General features: G+C 39.3%; 2 protein-coding genes across 2 annotated transcripts; one reads left to right on the top strand and one right to left on the bottom strand.

Annotated features, from left to right (window-relative positions):
• Positions 1-2,318: 2,318 nt before the first annotated feature.
• LOC115681828 (pentatricopeptide repeat-containing protein At5g14080-like) lies at positions 2,319-3,345 on the bottom strand. The gene is made up of 2 exons (XM_056310414.1): positions 2,971-3,345; positions 2,319-2,924 (listed from the first exon to the last, which is right to left on the bottom strand). Exons 1-2 carry the CDS (start codon positions 3,343-3,345, stop codon positions 2,319-2,321), a joined length of 981 nt encoding a protein of 326 aa, XP_056166389.1.
• Positions 3,346-10,445: 7,100 nt separating this feature from the next.
• LOC115681780 (peroxidase 45) lies at positions 10,446-13,801 on the top strand. Its single transcript, XM_030605854.2, has 4 exons — positions 10,446-11,051; positions 11,159-11,356; positions 12,508-12,673; positions 13,177-13,801. Exons 1-4 carry the CDS (start codon positions 10,842-10,844, stop codon positions 13,581-13,583), a joined length of 981 nt encoding a protein of 326 aa, XP_030461714.1. The 5' UTR covers positions 10,446-10,841; the 3' UTR covers positions 13,584-13,801.
• Positions 13,802-15,008: the final 1,207 nt, after the last annotated feature.

The following is a 15,008-nucleotide window of genomic DNA, read 5'->3' as shown; positions in this document are numbered from 1 at the left end:
GTTGTTATCAAATACGTATTTTTGCTCAAAAACTAAATCATGAAATAAAAATATAAAAATCTATTTCTAACTAGAAATTGATTTCTGAAATAGAATAGTTGTCATTTGCGCCCTTATGCTCTTCAAGTCCAATGCGGTGGTGATATTCCACCGGTTACGAAGTCTATATTCAGTGGACGCATCGATTCAAGTTTTTTTGAACATTGACAGATCGACCGACGATGCTATCATCTCCTCTTTCCAATGACATGGACTCATGTGATCACATTCCCAGTTGACAACCTGATTGAGTTGACCACACCTCCCCCCCGCAACCCAATCAGAGTCAACGAAACTATCATCATCGCTCTTGTTACTTAATTCAATTCTATCTGTAACATCGTCACAGTGTCAGCACTGTCCTTGGATCCAGCTCCATCCGTACGGCGATGGGTCAATGTTGTTTTGTAGCCGGATTGATCCGGTAACAAGTTGCCAAAGAGTAATGTTCGATGAACCAATGGAATGTGTATGTTGGAATTTTGAACAAAGATTTTAGGAATCGATTGAAAAAATTGAAGTGTTTGGGATCGAATTGGCATTCATATAATAAATTTATAATTGATTAGACAATTTTTTCAACGTATATAGACAAGGGTAAATTGTGATAACTTGACTCTTTGATTTTCTAAAGGCTAATGGAGGACTTTTTAAGGTCTCTTAATGTTCTATCGTATTATACATGATACTTTTCCATAACAATCAATAAGAGCCTGTTTCGTTTTTTTTTTCTTTTTTTGTTATCCTTTCCTCTGTCTGGATTTTCATTGTGATGACTTAGGATATGTCCCAGATATGCAAGTCGACATTAAACATCCTTTCGTTAAGTGTCGTTCTATTGAGCTGATGTTCGGGAAACAGTAAACTCAATAATCCATCGGAGATGAAATGAAAATGAGGTACTACCGTCAAACGACATGTATTCATTAGCTAGTTTTTATGAAGAGTTGATTTTGCCCATGTCGCTTGACGATAGGATTTATTTACTCTTTATGTACATGAAGTTTCTATCCACCTATTATTTTAAGCTTTTGGATGAAATCGTGATTTGATATTTAAATATTTTAACACTCTCTTATGCGTAGGTTGAACTTTTGGCCTAAGCCATAGGTGTGGAAATATGTAATAGAGGAGATAAATAAAGTCTAGAAGATTTGAATGCATGACCTCTTGCTCTGATATTATGTTGAAATATACATGTTATCTATGTACATGCAAACACCATCCACCTATTAGCTTAAGCTTTAGGTTCTGCCCCAGTTTATTTTCCATGTGTGTTCACCCGTTCGTCAAATTCCATGTGTCAATAGGCTTAATAATATACTCTTTATATACATGTGGTCTTTCTCTACCTATCAGCTTACACTACAAAAAAACATGATTTTTGCGACGAAAAATTTGGAAAAATCCGTCGCAAATCGAATTTGCGACGGAAAATTTCAATTTTCGTCACAAATTTGCGACGGACAAAAATTCGTCGCAAAATTCGTCGCAAATTTGCGACGGACAATAATTCGTCGCAAAATTCATCGCAAATAATTCGTCGCAAATTAGCCACAAACACTATCCGTCGCAAAATTCGTCGCAAATAATTCGTCGCAAAATTCGTTGCAAATTTCGTCGCAAAATTCGTCGCCAAATTCATCGCAAATTTCGTCGCAAAATTCGTCGCGAATAATTCGTCGCGAATTTCGTCGCAAAATTCGTCGCGAATTTCGTCGCGAAATTCGTCGCAAATTTCGTCGCAAATTAGCCATGAACTTTATTCGTAGCAAATTTCGTCGCAAATGTAGTCGCAAAATTCGTCGCAAATATCGACGCAAATTTCGTCACAAATTTAGTCGCACATTTCGTCGCTAATTATCCGTCGCAAAATTCGTCGCTAATTATTCGTCGCAAAATTTGTCGCTAATTTGCAAAAAAAAAAAATTTGGTCAGTAATTTACGACGAACTTATTTGTGGCAAAATTCGTCGCTAATTTGCCATAAAAAAATTTTACTTTTGCCATTAACATTATTCATGATCGAATTTAGCGACAATTTATCCTCCAGGGGAAAGTCCCCACTAACGATGACTTCACCCAACTCTGAGGCTTCCTTCATTAGTCTTTCAGAAATCAGAGTAAATAAAAACTCTTTATAGTCATTCGCCCTCGGAGCTACTCCTAACTTCCGCTTCAACTTCAAAACTCTCTCTTTCTGCACCACATCACCCATTTCTCGAAAAGCTTCCGCAACAATTCTATACGCCATAAAATCAGGTTTGCAGCTTCTACTTCTCAGCTCGTCCAGCACCCAGAGAGAGCCTCTGATACCCTTGAAGCTTGACAAAGACCATGAACTACCAAAACGGCAATAACTGACCCGTTAATCCCTGCATTACGCCTCCTAACTTCATCTAACGCGCTCAGAACCTCGGAAATTTCCCCATTACCACAAAACTTCCACAAGAACACGCCCAATCCCAGAGTGCTCAAACGAACACCCCACTGCATCATTTCATCGAACACCTTCCTTGCATTATCGATATACCCATCAGACGCGAGGGCAGCCAGAAGCAAGTTACACACGTCGGGCCCAACGTCCCCAACTAACGAACCAATCTCGCTGAAAACCAAAAACCCGTCGTGGGTCCTCTTGTTCCTGACGAAACAGGCGATGACGTGCCCGTATGCCGAGGCGTCGAGGCTGATCCCGCGGGCCCTGACCCGCTTCAACAGGGCCTCGACGGCGTTGGACTGTCGGGAAGCGGAGAGGGACTTGAGGACGGAGCGGTACGTGAGGGGGTCGTGAGCGAAGCCGGGCTGCTGGGAGGCCCAGTCGAAGAAGCCGAGGGCGAGCGAGGGGTGGGGGATCAGGAAAGGGTCGATCACGCGGGCGACGAGCTGAGGGGTGAGCAGGTCGCGGCAGCCGAGACGGTGGAGAGCTTGCTCGAGCGAGGCCGTCCATGTGCGCACCGAGACGGTGCGACTGGAGGCTGAAATGAGAGCTCTGCTTATTCTTCGCCGCGCTCGATTTCCTCCTCCTCTTGGGCACGCCCTGTTTCTCCACGGAGCTCCCTCCTTTCGGATTCTCCTCGCTCTCCTTCCCTTTCGGGGGGGCGTCGTCGTCCCCGTCGTCATCTTCGGCCGAGGCCTCCTCGTCGGAAGCCTCGGCCTCCTTCTCCTCCGGAGCGGCGATCTCTCGGTCCACTTGATCTGCCTCCTCCACCTCTGATTTCTCGGGGAGCTCCTCCTCCTTGCCCTCGACGGGGGGAGGAGCCGCCGCCCCTTGGGGCTCCGCGGCCTCTAGGGCTCCGGAGGCCATGGGCGAGGAGGAGTCGCGGGAGGAAGCGCGATCGCGAGAGGTTTGGGGGTGTGGGGGAGAGGGAAGAAGCAGAAGCGAGAAGGAGAAGGAGAAGAGCGAGAGAGAGGGAGAACAGTGAGCGAGAGAGAGAGAAATTGGGGGTCAGGGCGGGACTTTGGGGCGCACTTTTTTTAATTAAATTTGCGACGAACTTCATATTTCGTCGCAAATTTTTGCGACGGATTTTGTTTCCGTTGTAAATTTTTGCGACGGATTTTTTTTTCGTCGCAAATTTGCGATAGATTTTGTTTCCGTCGCAAATTTTTGCGACAGATTTTTTTTTCCGTCGCAAATTTGCGACGGACTTATTTTTCCGTCATAAATTTGCGACTGATTTTGGGATAGATTCCAAAAATAAAGAGCATTTTCCAAATCTTGCGACGAATTTATTTTCCGTCGCTAATTTGCGACGGAAGTGATCTTTGCGGCACACTGGCGCCCATTTTTTCAAATCCGTCGCTAATTTGCAACGGAATTACCGACGGAAATGTTTATACCGACCAATTTTTCAAATCCGTCGCTAATTCCATCGGAACTTTGAGTAGATATGCTTCTTACAATGACACATTACTCATATTTGACTAATTAGTAAATGTCATGATCTAATTCATCTAAGGGCGACAAGTCTGGTGATTTTTTTTTTTCATTAGAGCAGCGGAGGAATGTCAAACAACTACGGGAGGTTGTTGCGAAATGGGCCGATGTGACTAGCATTACGAACACTGTGGAGAAACATGACTGATGTGGATGTCGTTGTTACAAACAGACTCGATTGACGCTTTCTCAAATAACAATAGGGCTCTGATACCAAGTCAAGAATGTGATAAAAAAAATTAAGAGCAATATATATATATATATCATTGTCAAATGAAGAGTATACGAACCTATTTATCGGTTTTATAGGATGACTATCTAAAAGGGAAAATATCAATTACAATCAATTAAACGAAATATAGGGAATCTTCTAAATATTTCTCTAATGGAATGCATGCCCTCTATTCACTCATCATTCGGATGTAACCCTTTAGAAATAATTCATCTAATTGGTTAGATCAAATTGGTTAGGTCTAAATAAGAATATCTCTTTTATATGATCTCCTATAGATATCCCCATATAGATACATTGACTTTACATTTCATACATCCACCCGATTCCGATCTATTTGAAAATTGCTATAATTTATTTACCCATATATTTACGCATACATAAGAGCTACGTGCGGAGGAAACCGCCATATTCAACTAAATAGATATCTGCGTTATCTATATCTAAGTCTTGAAAAAAAGAAGAAGATAAGATTTGCACCTATCGAATCTAAAAAAGCTTATTTGGGACGAGAACATTTTAAGAGATTATCTAATATCTTGAGTTTATAATAGATGTTCTTATCTAATTTGAATTTGTAATATCTAATCTCTCTTAGAATTGGATGTGTAGCAAATCGTCCAATCTCTTTTGAATTTGAACTTGTGACAATCATCCAATTCGTCTCTACTTTCGTCGCAAAATGGTAAATTTTGTTGCACAAATTAGCAACGAAAAATAAATCCGTCACAAAATTTGTCGCAAATTTGCGACGGAAAATTAGTCGTCACTAATTTGCGACGGAATTAGCGACGAAAATTTTCCGTCGCAAATTTGCGACGAATTTTGCGACGGATTTATTTTCCGTCGCAAATTAGTGACGGAATTTGCGACGGAATTTTTCTGTCGCTAATTTGTGACCAATTTTGCGACGGATTGATTTTCTGTCGCAAATTTGCGACGGAATTTTTCCGTCACTAATTTGTGACGAATTTTGCGACGGATTTATTTTCCGTCGCAAATTTGCGACGGAATTTGCGACGGATTTATTTTCCGTCACAAATTTGCGACGGAAAATAAATCCGTCGCAAAATCCGTCGCAAATTTGCGACGGAAAATTTTCGTCGCTAATTTGCGACGGAATTAGAAATCCGTCGCAAAGTTTGTTGCAAATTAGCGACGAAAAATTTTCGTCGCAAATTTTCGTCGCAAAATTCATATTTTTTTGTAGTGTTAAGTTTTGGGGTTGGACTTTCTAACACAAATTACTTGCCAAAATGATTTCTTAATGGGGAATTATTAAATCATTCATAAACTTATTGTAAGGACGTCAATTCAGTTCTAAACTTTTCAATTTTGATAATTTAGTCGTAAACCTTTATGCAAAGTTACAACGTAATCCTTCAAGCTAATTTTTTGTCAAAAATCGCTAACGTGGTGGTGTGCCACACAAAATGGCCAGCTATGACTAGTTGCCATGTAAGCAATTTCAGGAAAAATAACCGAAATGAATATATCAAAATTTCTCACAAAAGTTTAGAACTAAATTGATAAAATTGAAAAGTTTAAAGTTTAATTGACATTCATATGATTCTAGGATCGGTTAATTTTCCCATTTCTCAATTCTATCGTGGACCCATGCAAAGTGGAGGGTTATTCAACTAGTAATCCATGTATTTATTGGAGATAGAGCATTAATCACAAGTAGTGGCTCATTAATTGCAAGTAATTTTAATGGCAAAACTAAATTTATTCATCGACATAATAGATAAAGGCATTCACAAAATTCTATACTTAAAGGAAAATTATATTAAATTAAGTGAGTAGCGCGTTAGGGCGCGTTTGGCAACCGGCCAAATAGTAACTATTTCTATTCTTTTATTCCTAGAATTAGTTTTGGAACAGAAATCCGTTTGGTAAATATTTTGTTCCCAGGCACAAATTTGCAAAAATTTGTTCCAAGAATAAGTTTTGGAACAAAATCAATTAGTAAAAAAAAGTTGCTTCTTGATTCTGGGAACAAGAATCAGAAATGGAAAATAATTTTTTTTTCTTAAGTCAGCGGTGCAGAATCAAGACAGCCTATGATTTCCCAGGAACATGTAATTTCAAGGCAGCGGGTGATTTCTTTAAACAGATGCATTTTCAATATCACATGCTATTCATAACAAAGCGCACCTTTATGCATTTTTTGCGTGCATAATCATGAGATGCTCGATTCCGATGTAATTTTTAGTTCTTAATGCAAGGACCTTCGATCATCTAATCTCATATTTTTAATCAACATTCCAAAATCCAACCAGTGACATTCAACGTATGGATGTCAAATATTTTGAAAGGCGGAGTCAGTTTTATCAACAAATCATTTTTCAATAACTTCTATAATTTTCAAAAATAATTACTGAAAGTAGTCACATGCATAGGGCCTTGGTTAGAGGTGACGAAATGGGTCTAGAAACCATATTTGATAATGCAGGTTGTAAATGGGTTGTCTTACGTTTTAAAAATATACTTAAGTGGGTTATAAATGAGTTGTGTAACAACTTAATGGATTTTACATGGATTGATAATCAACCCATTTCTAACCCATATTAGGTGGAGTTGGAGATGTCCGGACAATTTTTATAATTTTTATTTTTTACAAAAATTTCTGAATTTTTTAAATATTTTTTATTTTATCTTATTTTATTTTTTATTTTTCTTTCTTTCTTTTCCTTTTTTTTTTTATGAAGTCCGGCGAGGGTCGACGGTGATCCTTGCTGGTCATAGGTGAGGGCCAGTCAACCCTCACCGACGCAGTTGAGGGTCACAGCCCTCGCCATACATAGAAGGAAAATAAAGGAAAATAAAGAAAGAAAAAGAGAAAAGAAAATATAAATATGTAAAAATATAAAAAATCAATTTTTTAAAATTATAAAAATTGTCCACTAGATTTGTATTGTGTGGAATTTTTTAACGACATAATTTTTTTTAAAAAGTCGTAAGAAACAAGTTTTCTTAATTTGGTAAAATATGAAATTGTTTGAGCAATGTGGGCTGGGTCAGATATGGGTCGAGAATTTGCATTACAAATAAGTGGGATATATACCGGTTAATAAGTCAATTTGGATCAAACCACTTATGACCCGATCCGACCCCACCCATTCATTTAGCAAGTCTAGCCTCAGTTAAAGGATAGACAGACCTCTGGTGCCTCCACTCCTCCTATTCATCGACTTGGTCCCCTCAGTACATATACCTGGAGTTGATTTTATGGGACAAGTGCACTACAAGTCCTAAAACTTGTCACAAAAGTGCATTTGAGTCCTAAAACTTGCAAAAAGTGTAATCGAGTCCTAAAACTTGTCAAATTGGTTCAATCGAGTCCTAAACTTAACACTGTCTAATTTACTAACGGAAAATGCTGACGTGGCGCTGACATGTCTTATTTTATTAATTTTCTTGAGACACGTGGCGTCCAACAAGCGCCACGTCAGAAAAATTGAAAAAAATGTAAATTAAATTAGAAAAAGCTATAAAAAAACAAAAACAAAAACAAAAAAAGGACAAAAAACCAAGGACCAGCAACTGTGGCGGTGGCCAAGCCCTCGTCGATGGCCACCGCCACAGCCGCCGGGCCTTCTCGGTGGCTATGGCGGCGGCCACCGGCGAGGGTTTGGCCACCGCCACAGCCGCTAGTTGGTTTTTTTTTGTTATAGCTTTTTTCTAATTTAATTTTTATTTTATTTTTGCTGACGTGGCGCTTGTTAGATGCCACATCATTACTAAGTGTCTTAAGAAAGTAATAAAATATTACACGTCAGCGCCACGTCAATATTTTCCGTTAGTAAATTTAACGGTGTTAAGTTTAGGACTCGATTGAACTAATTTGACAAGTTTTAGGACTCGATTACACTTTTTGCAAGTTTTAGGACTCAAATGCACTTTTGTGACAAGTTTTAGGACTTGTTGTGCACTTGTCCCTTGATTTATTTAACGGGACTTTCTACAGATGCAAACACTTCAATATATTCTCCTCAACTTCCCGTAACTTCAAGTTTTAATGAAGCAGTATAACAATCACACTTTAATAATCTAAATCATATCCATATTGATTTCAACAACAGAAGGGCTTATTTTGTTACAAAATGTGGCTGTTTCATAATTAATTTCAATAGAACAATGGTCTATTTTCTATCAAGTTTTATTTTTACATCTAGTAGCATACGACAGGGTTTCATAATTTCAAAAATTATTTCAACATTGTTACGACCTATACATGCAAATTTTCTAATTTTTTTCTTAAAGATTAGTCCCTTGCCTGAAGTAGCTTTAACACCTGCAAGAAAATCACCCCAAGAACAAGAAAACATCTAATGAGGGAGATTTTCTGTTCAAGAGAGCCAAAATCACAAGAGAGAAAGCTTAGAGCAAACATTGCCTAAATGAGAAATTTGGGAGTTTATCTATAAGCAAATCTTACCTTAAAAGGGGAACGATACATAGCATAAGGGAAATGGTGCGAAATTGACTCGAAAGTGTTTAAAGTGATGCACAACACAAGGGTTAGAGAATATCAGATCTAGGCTTACAAAGCTCAATCTCGCGCTATCGGGACCATTTCACGGTGTCATCGCAGGCCTAGCACAGCGTCTAGGTCCTCATTGGGCTCGCATGTCCCTGACCAAATTGGGCCCAATCGAGCAGTCTGTTGCTTTCACTTAATTTAATAACAAAATGTTTTTCTCTTAATAAAAAGGGAAAGTTCTTTGCTAAATTGGCTTTCTTACAAGGCGATCCGCATGTCAGAACTAACATATGTTGGCCGGCGGTGACGACAGGCTTGGCCAAATTTTGACGGAAAAATTGCTCACTCATTCCTGAATCTATTGTACATAAATCAATCGATTTCTAAACCTTTTAACAAAATCAATTTGGTCCCAAATATTTGAGGGAAAGTGTAATCAAATTCTCTCAGCCAAATCCCGCCTAACTAATTTGATGTGACAATTCAGTCACCGCCGACTATCCTATAACTTCGGTTGGAATACTTGAATAATAGAGAATTACCGTAAAAGTCCTAAAAATATTACACTTGTACCAATTTAGTCATACACCTTTTTTTTTTGTGAATTGAGTCGTAAATCTTTTGCATTTGTATCAATTTAGTTCATCCGGCCAATTTTAGTTGGAAATCACTAACATGGATGCCGGCCGTCCTACGTGATGCAGCCGACGCTAACGTGGACGATTTTAAAATATTTTAATAATTTTTTGATTGATTGATTTATTTATTCTTTTATTTTTCCTTTTTTTCTTTTCTATCTCTTTCTTTGTTTTCTTCCCTTCTTCCATTAACCGTCGCCGGACCTTGACAACTAGCCAGAGGCGAGGGCCGGCAAAGGTGAGCCTCGCTAGTGCCCTCGTTGTCACCGAACGAGGCTCCCCCTTGCTAGTAGCCAGCGACCTCGCCGGCCCTCGCCTAAGCAGATCGCCGAGGTTCAATGACCAGGAAGAGGAAGAAGGGAAGGAAAAAAAAAAAGAAAGAGAGAAAAAAAAAGGAAAAATAAAAAATAAATTGAAAATTTTAATAAAATATTTATTTAAAAATGTCCACGTCACCGCTAACCGTCCCACGTAGGATGGCTAGCGTCTATGTCAGCGATTTCCAGCCAAAATATGCAGGATGGACGGCATGACATAAATGCAAAAGGTTTAGGACTCAATAGGCAAAAAGAAAAGATTTATGACTAAATTGGCACAATTGCAATAGATTTAAGACTTTTTTTGTAATTTTCCCCTTAAATAGAGATTCATTTCCCACTCCAGATAGTTGCCTACTGTAGATATAAAGTGTAAATATGAAATTTTTGTATCTGTAGATCCACTATGTTTATTTCCTTTAATATTTATTTACTTCCTTCTTGTATCCCCACACTTGTACTATATTATGCAGACAATTTAATGAGAAAAGTAGGGGATTTCCCCAATTTGCGCAATGGCATAAGTTAACACTGTACAAATCACATGATCAACGACCATAACTTTGGAGGGACCTGGTTTTAGGTCTCGTCCTTTCGTGATTCGGGGTGCTAATGAAGAAGAACTTGACTTAGTTTAAAAAAAAACCCCATGCATGAGAATCTTCTGCATGTTTGTCAGTGTGCATATAATTGAAAGCAAATTAATTTTTGCTATTCCTTGCTTTAATTGCATGTATGCAGGCTTACATGCTTCGTGGTCCTACCAAGCCCACAAGATGAGAAGAAAGAAAGGAAGCAGATGAACTCGTTCCAGAGAGGCCGGCTCGTCGTCATGTTCATGTGCGAGCCTCGTTATCTTTAACGTTGTTTATTTGCATGAACACGACATGCCTACATAGCCATATAAACAAATGCTTTCCCTTCTTGCCACATTCCCACCTCAATCCGAAGAGCACCAGCATGTTCATCCACTGTGCAGTGTGTGACCTGCCAAGAAAATCTTTCTCTAATCCCCCGCCACCACGTTCCGCTGAATCATTCCCCAGTTTCTTTAAAGCCTTCAGGGTTTTTTTCTCCAGATCTTGGGTATAAATAGGTGAGCTTAGGGTTCATGGCCAAACCCATCGGCATGTGAAGCAACAACGCGAAACAGGCATCATCATCATCATCATCTTCTTCTTCAGAAGACAATGGAGGCTCCTAGGTTTCTTCTGGTGTCGTCCCTGAGCTTTGCTCTTCTGTTGAGCGTGGTTTCGGCTCAGCTCAGCACGGGTTTCTACCAGAACACGTGCCCAAACGTCGAGTCCCTGGTCCGGTCGGCCGTGACCAAGAAGTTCCAGCAGACCTTCGTCACCGCCCCCGCGACACTCCGCCTATACTTCCACGACTGCTTCGTCAGGGTCAGCTTTCGATAAACAGAATTCTATACATCGGGCCATAAATTCGTTAGCTTCTATACTTAATGTTGTGATTGTTGATTTTCTTTGTCTTTTGGGGATTTGATTAGGGATGTGATGCTTCGGTCCTCATAGCGTCGCCCACCAACACTGCCGAGAAAGACCATCCCGATGATCTGTCGCTCGCCGGCGACGGGTTCGACACGGTGATCAAAGCCAAGGCAGCAGTGGATAGTGTTCCTCAGTGCAAGAACAAAGTCTCTTGTGCCGACATCTTGGCTCTTGCCACTAGAGATATCGTTTCGTTGGTATGATAAGGACCCTCCACCAAATTCTTTTGGAAAAATACCATCAAAAATCCCAAACTACGCCACTTGTGACAAATTTACCATGAACTTATTTTTGTGATACGAAAAACCCCAAACTATGCCACTTGTGATAAATTTACCCTGAACTTTTTTTGTGATACAAAAAACCCCAAACTATGCCACTTGTGACATATTTACCCCACAATACTTTGGCCCATGGACATTTTCGCCTTTTTCGTTTTTCTTTTTTTTTCTTTTTTTTTCTTTTCTTCTCTCCTCCCTCTGCCGGCCATGGTGGAGGGAAGCCGGTGAGGGCTGCCTTCGCCGGATCCGGCAAGGGTCACCCAACCCCGGCGAGGGTCGCCATCGTCGGATCCAGCAAAGGCAGCCCTCGCCGGCTTCCCTCCGCCATGGCCGGGGGAGGGAAGAGAGAAGAAAAGAAAAAAAAAACAGAAAAAGGAAAAAGACAAAAATGCCCATGGGCCAAAGTATTGTAGGGTAAATATGTCACAAGTGGCATAGTTTGAAATTTTTTGTGTCACAAAAAAAAATTCATGGTAAATTTATCATAAGTGGTATAGTTTGTGATTTTTGTAGGTATTTTCCCAATCCTTTTTCCAAACTCTGTTCATTTCGCAAAATCGATCATCGATCTAACTTTTCCGATCCAATCAAAAGCAGACTATTCATATTAAACTCGAGAATTTATTTTAAAAAAAATTACTTTAGAGGCACATAGTTTTCGAACTCTTATAGAGTGCTCGACTACGTACTAAGAATATGCCAATATGCTACTCTATTCCACAAGATGACGAAATTATAATATGCTTTTTGTTTTGTACAAAAATACTAGTCTAATCATTTACATTTTTTTTAATATAAATTTCTTTTCTTGTTACGCTAAGAAAACCATCGGGTCACTTTCAAAATGGTTGTCCTTTTCTCCCTCCTCCACATAAATATTATGTATGGAAGTGTGATCGACCACAAGCACCACCCAACGCCACTTTTTCCCTGTTAAATTACTAACAATTGCAATTGATTTTCTTCATTTTTATTCTTATTTTTTTTCTAAGCAATCTTGATAATGTCGCACGATCATGTTATAAATCACTAGCTATTCTTAGCAAAATTTTGAAACTTTTGTGTAGGCAGGGGGGCCATTCTATAGTGTTGAATTGGGGAGACGTGATGGGAGAATATCAACTGAAGCCAGTGTTCAACGCAAGCTTCCTCAGCCTGGTTTCAATTTGGACCAGCTCAATACTATGTTCGCTTCTAACGGTCTCTCCCAAACCGATATGATCGCCTTATCAGGTAATTAATTTCACCTTACAGAATTAATGCAGCATAAGCTCTAATCTTTTCTTTTTAATGTACTTTGCAAAATCTACATGAAAGAGAAAATTGGTTTTTGCATACATTGGGTAAGCCTTCAATTAAAGTTGCATGACAACTTTCACTTTATGCAACACATCCTTGTCGATCATCTAATTATAATCATAGGAAGTGGAAGAATAGTGTTCATAGATACCCAATGGCCTCTTATTGGAGCAATGTTATGCTAGACCACTAGGTAAGCATTGTAGGCCACTAAATTAGCTATAGTATCATGTAAATAACATATCATAGCTCAGATGTTTGTAGTCTAATGTTTATCATGGTCCTAAAATAATCACACTATCTTTCATGATGGAATGTCTTATGTAACTATTAAACCGGTTGTCATTGACAAGTGCACAAAATTATTCAATTGCAAACGCTAAAGCTGATTTTTCCTGGGTAACGTCACATTAGCAGTGTAACCGTTGCGTATGTAGGTGCGCACACAATCGGTTTCTCTCACTGCGGCAAATTCTCCAAGCGGATCTACAGCTTCAGCCCAACAAGCCGGATCGACCCGACCCTGAACTTCAGTTACGCACTGCAGCTGAGGCAGATGTGCCCGATCAACGTGGACCCCCGAATCGCCATCAACATGGACCCCACAACGCCTCAGACGTTCGACAACGCCTACTTCAAGAACCTCCAACAAGGAAAGGGCCTCTTCGTCTCCGACCAGGCGCTGTTCAGCGATCCGAGATCGAGGGCCACGGTCAACCTGTTCGCGTCGAACAACGCGGCGTTCCAACAGGCCTTCATCACCGCGATCACGAAGATGGGTCGGGTCGGGGTCAAGACCGGGAACCAGGGCGAGATTAGGATTGATTGCACTCGCCCCAACTAGGACTATCTCTTTGGTCTATGATTTATTTGTTGTTTCCATTTTATGAGTTTGAGTTCTATTCTAGTAGTCAGTATTTCGTGAGAGAGCAGAATAACAGGTTGTTGGCGAAAATAGTGAGATTTGATCATGGCGATGACTTTGTATGATGGATCAAATCCCCTGACGAATAAGGAATTCCAAGAAATTCATACTTATGAATGCATTATTTGTTGGTGGTAGCATGTGCCAGCAGGGCTTATTTGATTATAATAAGAATAATATCAACAGCAAAAGTCAAACTTGAGCAAAATTTCCACATGCAGACTTTAAATCAATGCAGATAGATACTCCTAATTTAAATTGCTCATTCATCCTGGCCAATTGAATTTGGGATTGCCCTGGATAAGTTGAATCCTCCTTTTCAAAGAAAGAAGCGCCCTCTCAATAGTGACACCTCCATATAATGAGAAAAATATTTTATGTATCAATTGCATGGTCGATGTGGAAAAGCAAACGGACGACTTTTCAAGAAAGCGATTGACGCGTTACGAAAGAAACTAACTTCGTATTGGAATTGTCGTTGGTTTGCAACAACACGTGTCGATGATACATGGTGTGATGGATGTATGAAGTGAGCAACTTCTATTTGAGAGAAGCAGATCTAGCGAAATCCTTGGATAAGGGATAATTGTTCAAAAAGTCCTAAACCTATTGTATGGCGGTCATTTAAATCTTAAACCTTTCAATTGTATCAATTTAGTCCCAAACCTATTGTACGGCAGCCAATGTAGTTATAAACCTTTAAACTGTGACAATTTAGTCTTAAACTTTTAACGATTTGCCAATGTATTCTTTCCGGGTAATTTTGACCGAAAATTGCCAAAGGACTATATTGACAAATTGTTAAAAGATATAGGAATAAATTAACAAATCGTCAAAAAGTTTAAGACTGAATTAGCACAATTGAAAGGTTTAGGACTGAATTGGCCGCCGTGCAGTAGGTTTATGATCGAATTGACACATCTGAAAGGTTTATGACCAAATTGGCTGTCGTACAATAGGTATAGGACTTTTTGGACAATTTTCCCCGAAATCCTTCGGCTAGGAATATAACCATGGATAGTGTATGCATGATTGTAACTCATTACTAGTAAAATGCACAGTAGAATCATCTATGTATGATTCTTTATGTCTAGGGATAAGTGCATTGGAAGTCATAAAACTTATCACAAAATTGTAATTGAGTCATAAAACTTTCAAAAAGTACAATTAAGTCCTAAAACTTTGTCTTAAAAGTGCGATTGAATTCTCAAACTTTCAAAAAGTGCAATCAAGTCATAAAACTTATCAAATTTGTTCAATCAAGTCCTTCCATAGATTGCATTTTTTGAAAGTCTTAGGATTTGACTTCACTCTTGTGATAAGTTTCAGGACTTGATTACATCT

This window comes from Syzygium oleosum, unplaced genomic scaffold, assembly GCF_021117445.2.
Source record: "Syzygium oleosum isolate NSW1041296 unplaced genomic scaffold, Sole_v2.1 Sole_v2.04, whole genome shotgun sequence".
NCBI lineage: Eukaryota > Viridiplantae > Streptophyta > Magnoliopsida > Myrtales > Myrtaceae > Syzygium > Syzygium oleosum.
This window is presented reverse-complemented; position numbering and strand designations above follow the sequence as displayed.

Excerpts from the sequence above, each read along its gene's own strand:
- LOC115681828 (XM_056310414.1), bottom strand. The coding sequence starts at position 3,345 with ATGGCCTCCGGAGCCCTAGAGGCCGCGGAGCCCCAAGGGGCGGCGGCT. Across the intron at positions 2,925-2,970 it reads ACATGGACGGCCTCGCTCGA|CTCGTCGCCCGCGTGATCGA; the intron begins GCAAGCTCTCCA and ends CTCACCCCTCAG.
- LOC115681780 (XM_030605854.2), top strand. The coding sequence starts at position 10,842 with ATGGAGGCTCCTAGGTTTCTTCTGGTGTCGTCCCTGAGCTTTGCTCTT. Across the intron at positions 11,357-12,507 it reads CTAGAGATATCGTTTCGTTG|GCAGGGGGGCCATTCTATAG; the intron begins GTATGATAAGGA and ends ACTTTTGTGTAG. Across the intron at positions 12,674-13,176 it reads CGATATGATCGCCTTATCAG|GTGCGCACACAATCGGTTTC; the intron begins GTAATTAATTTC and ends TTGCGTATGTAG.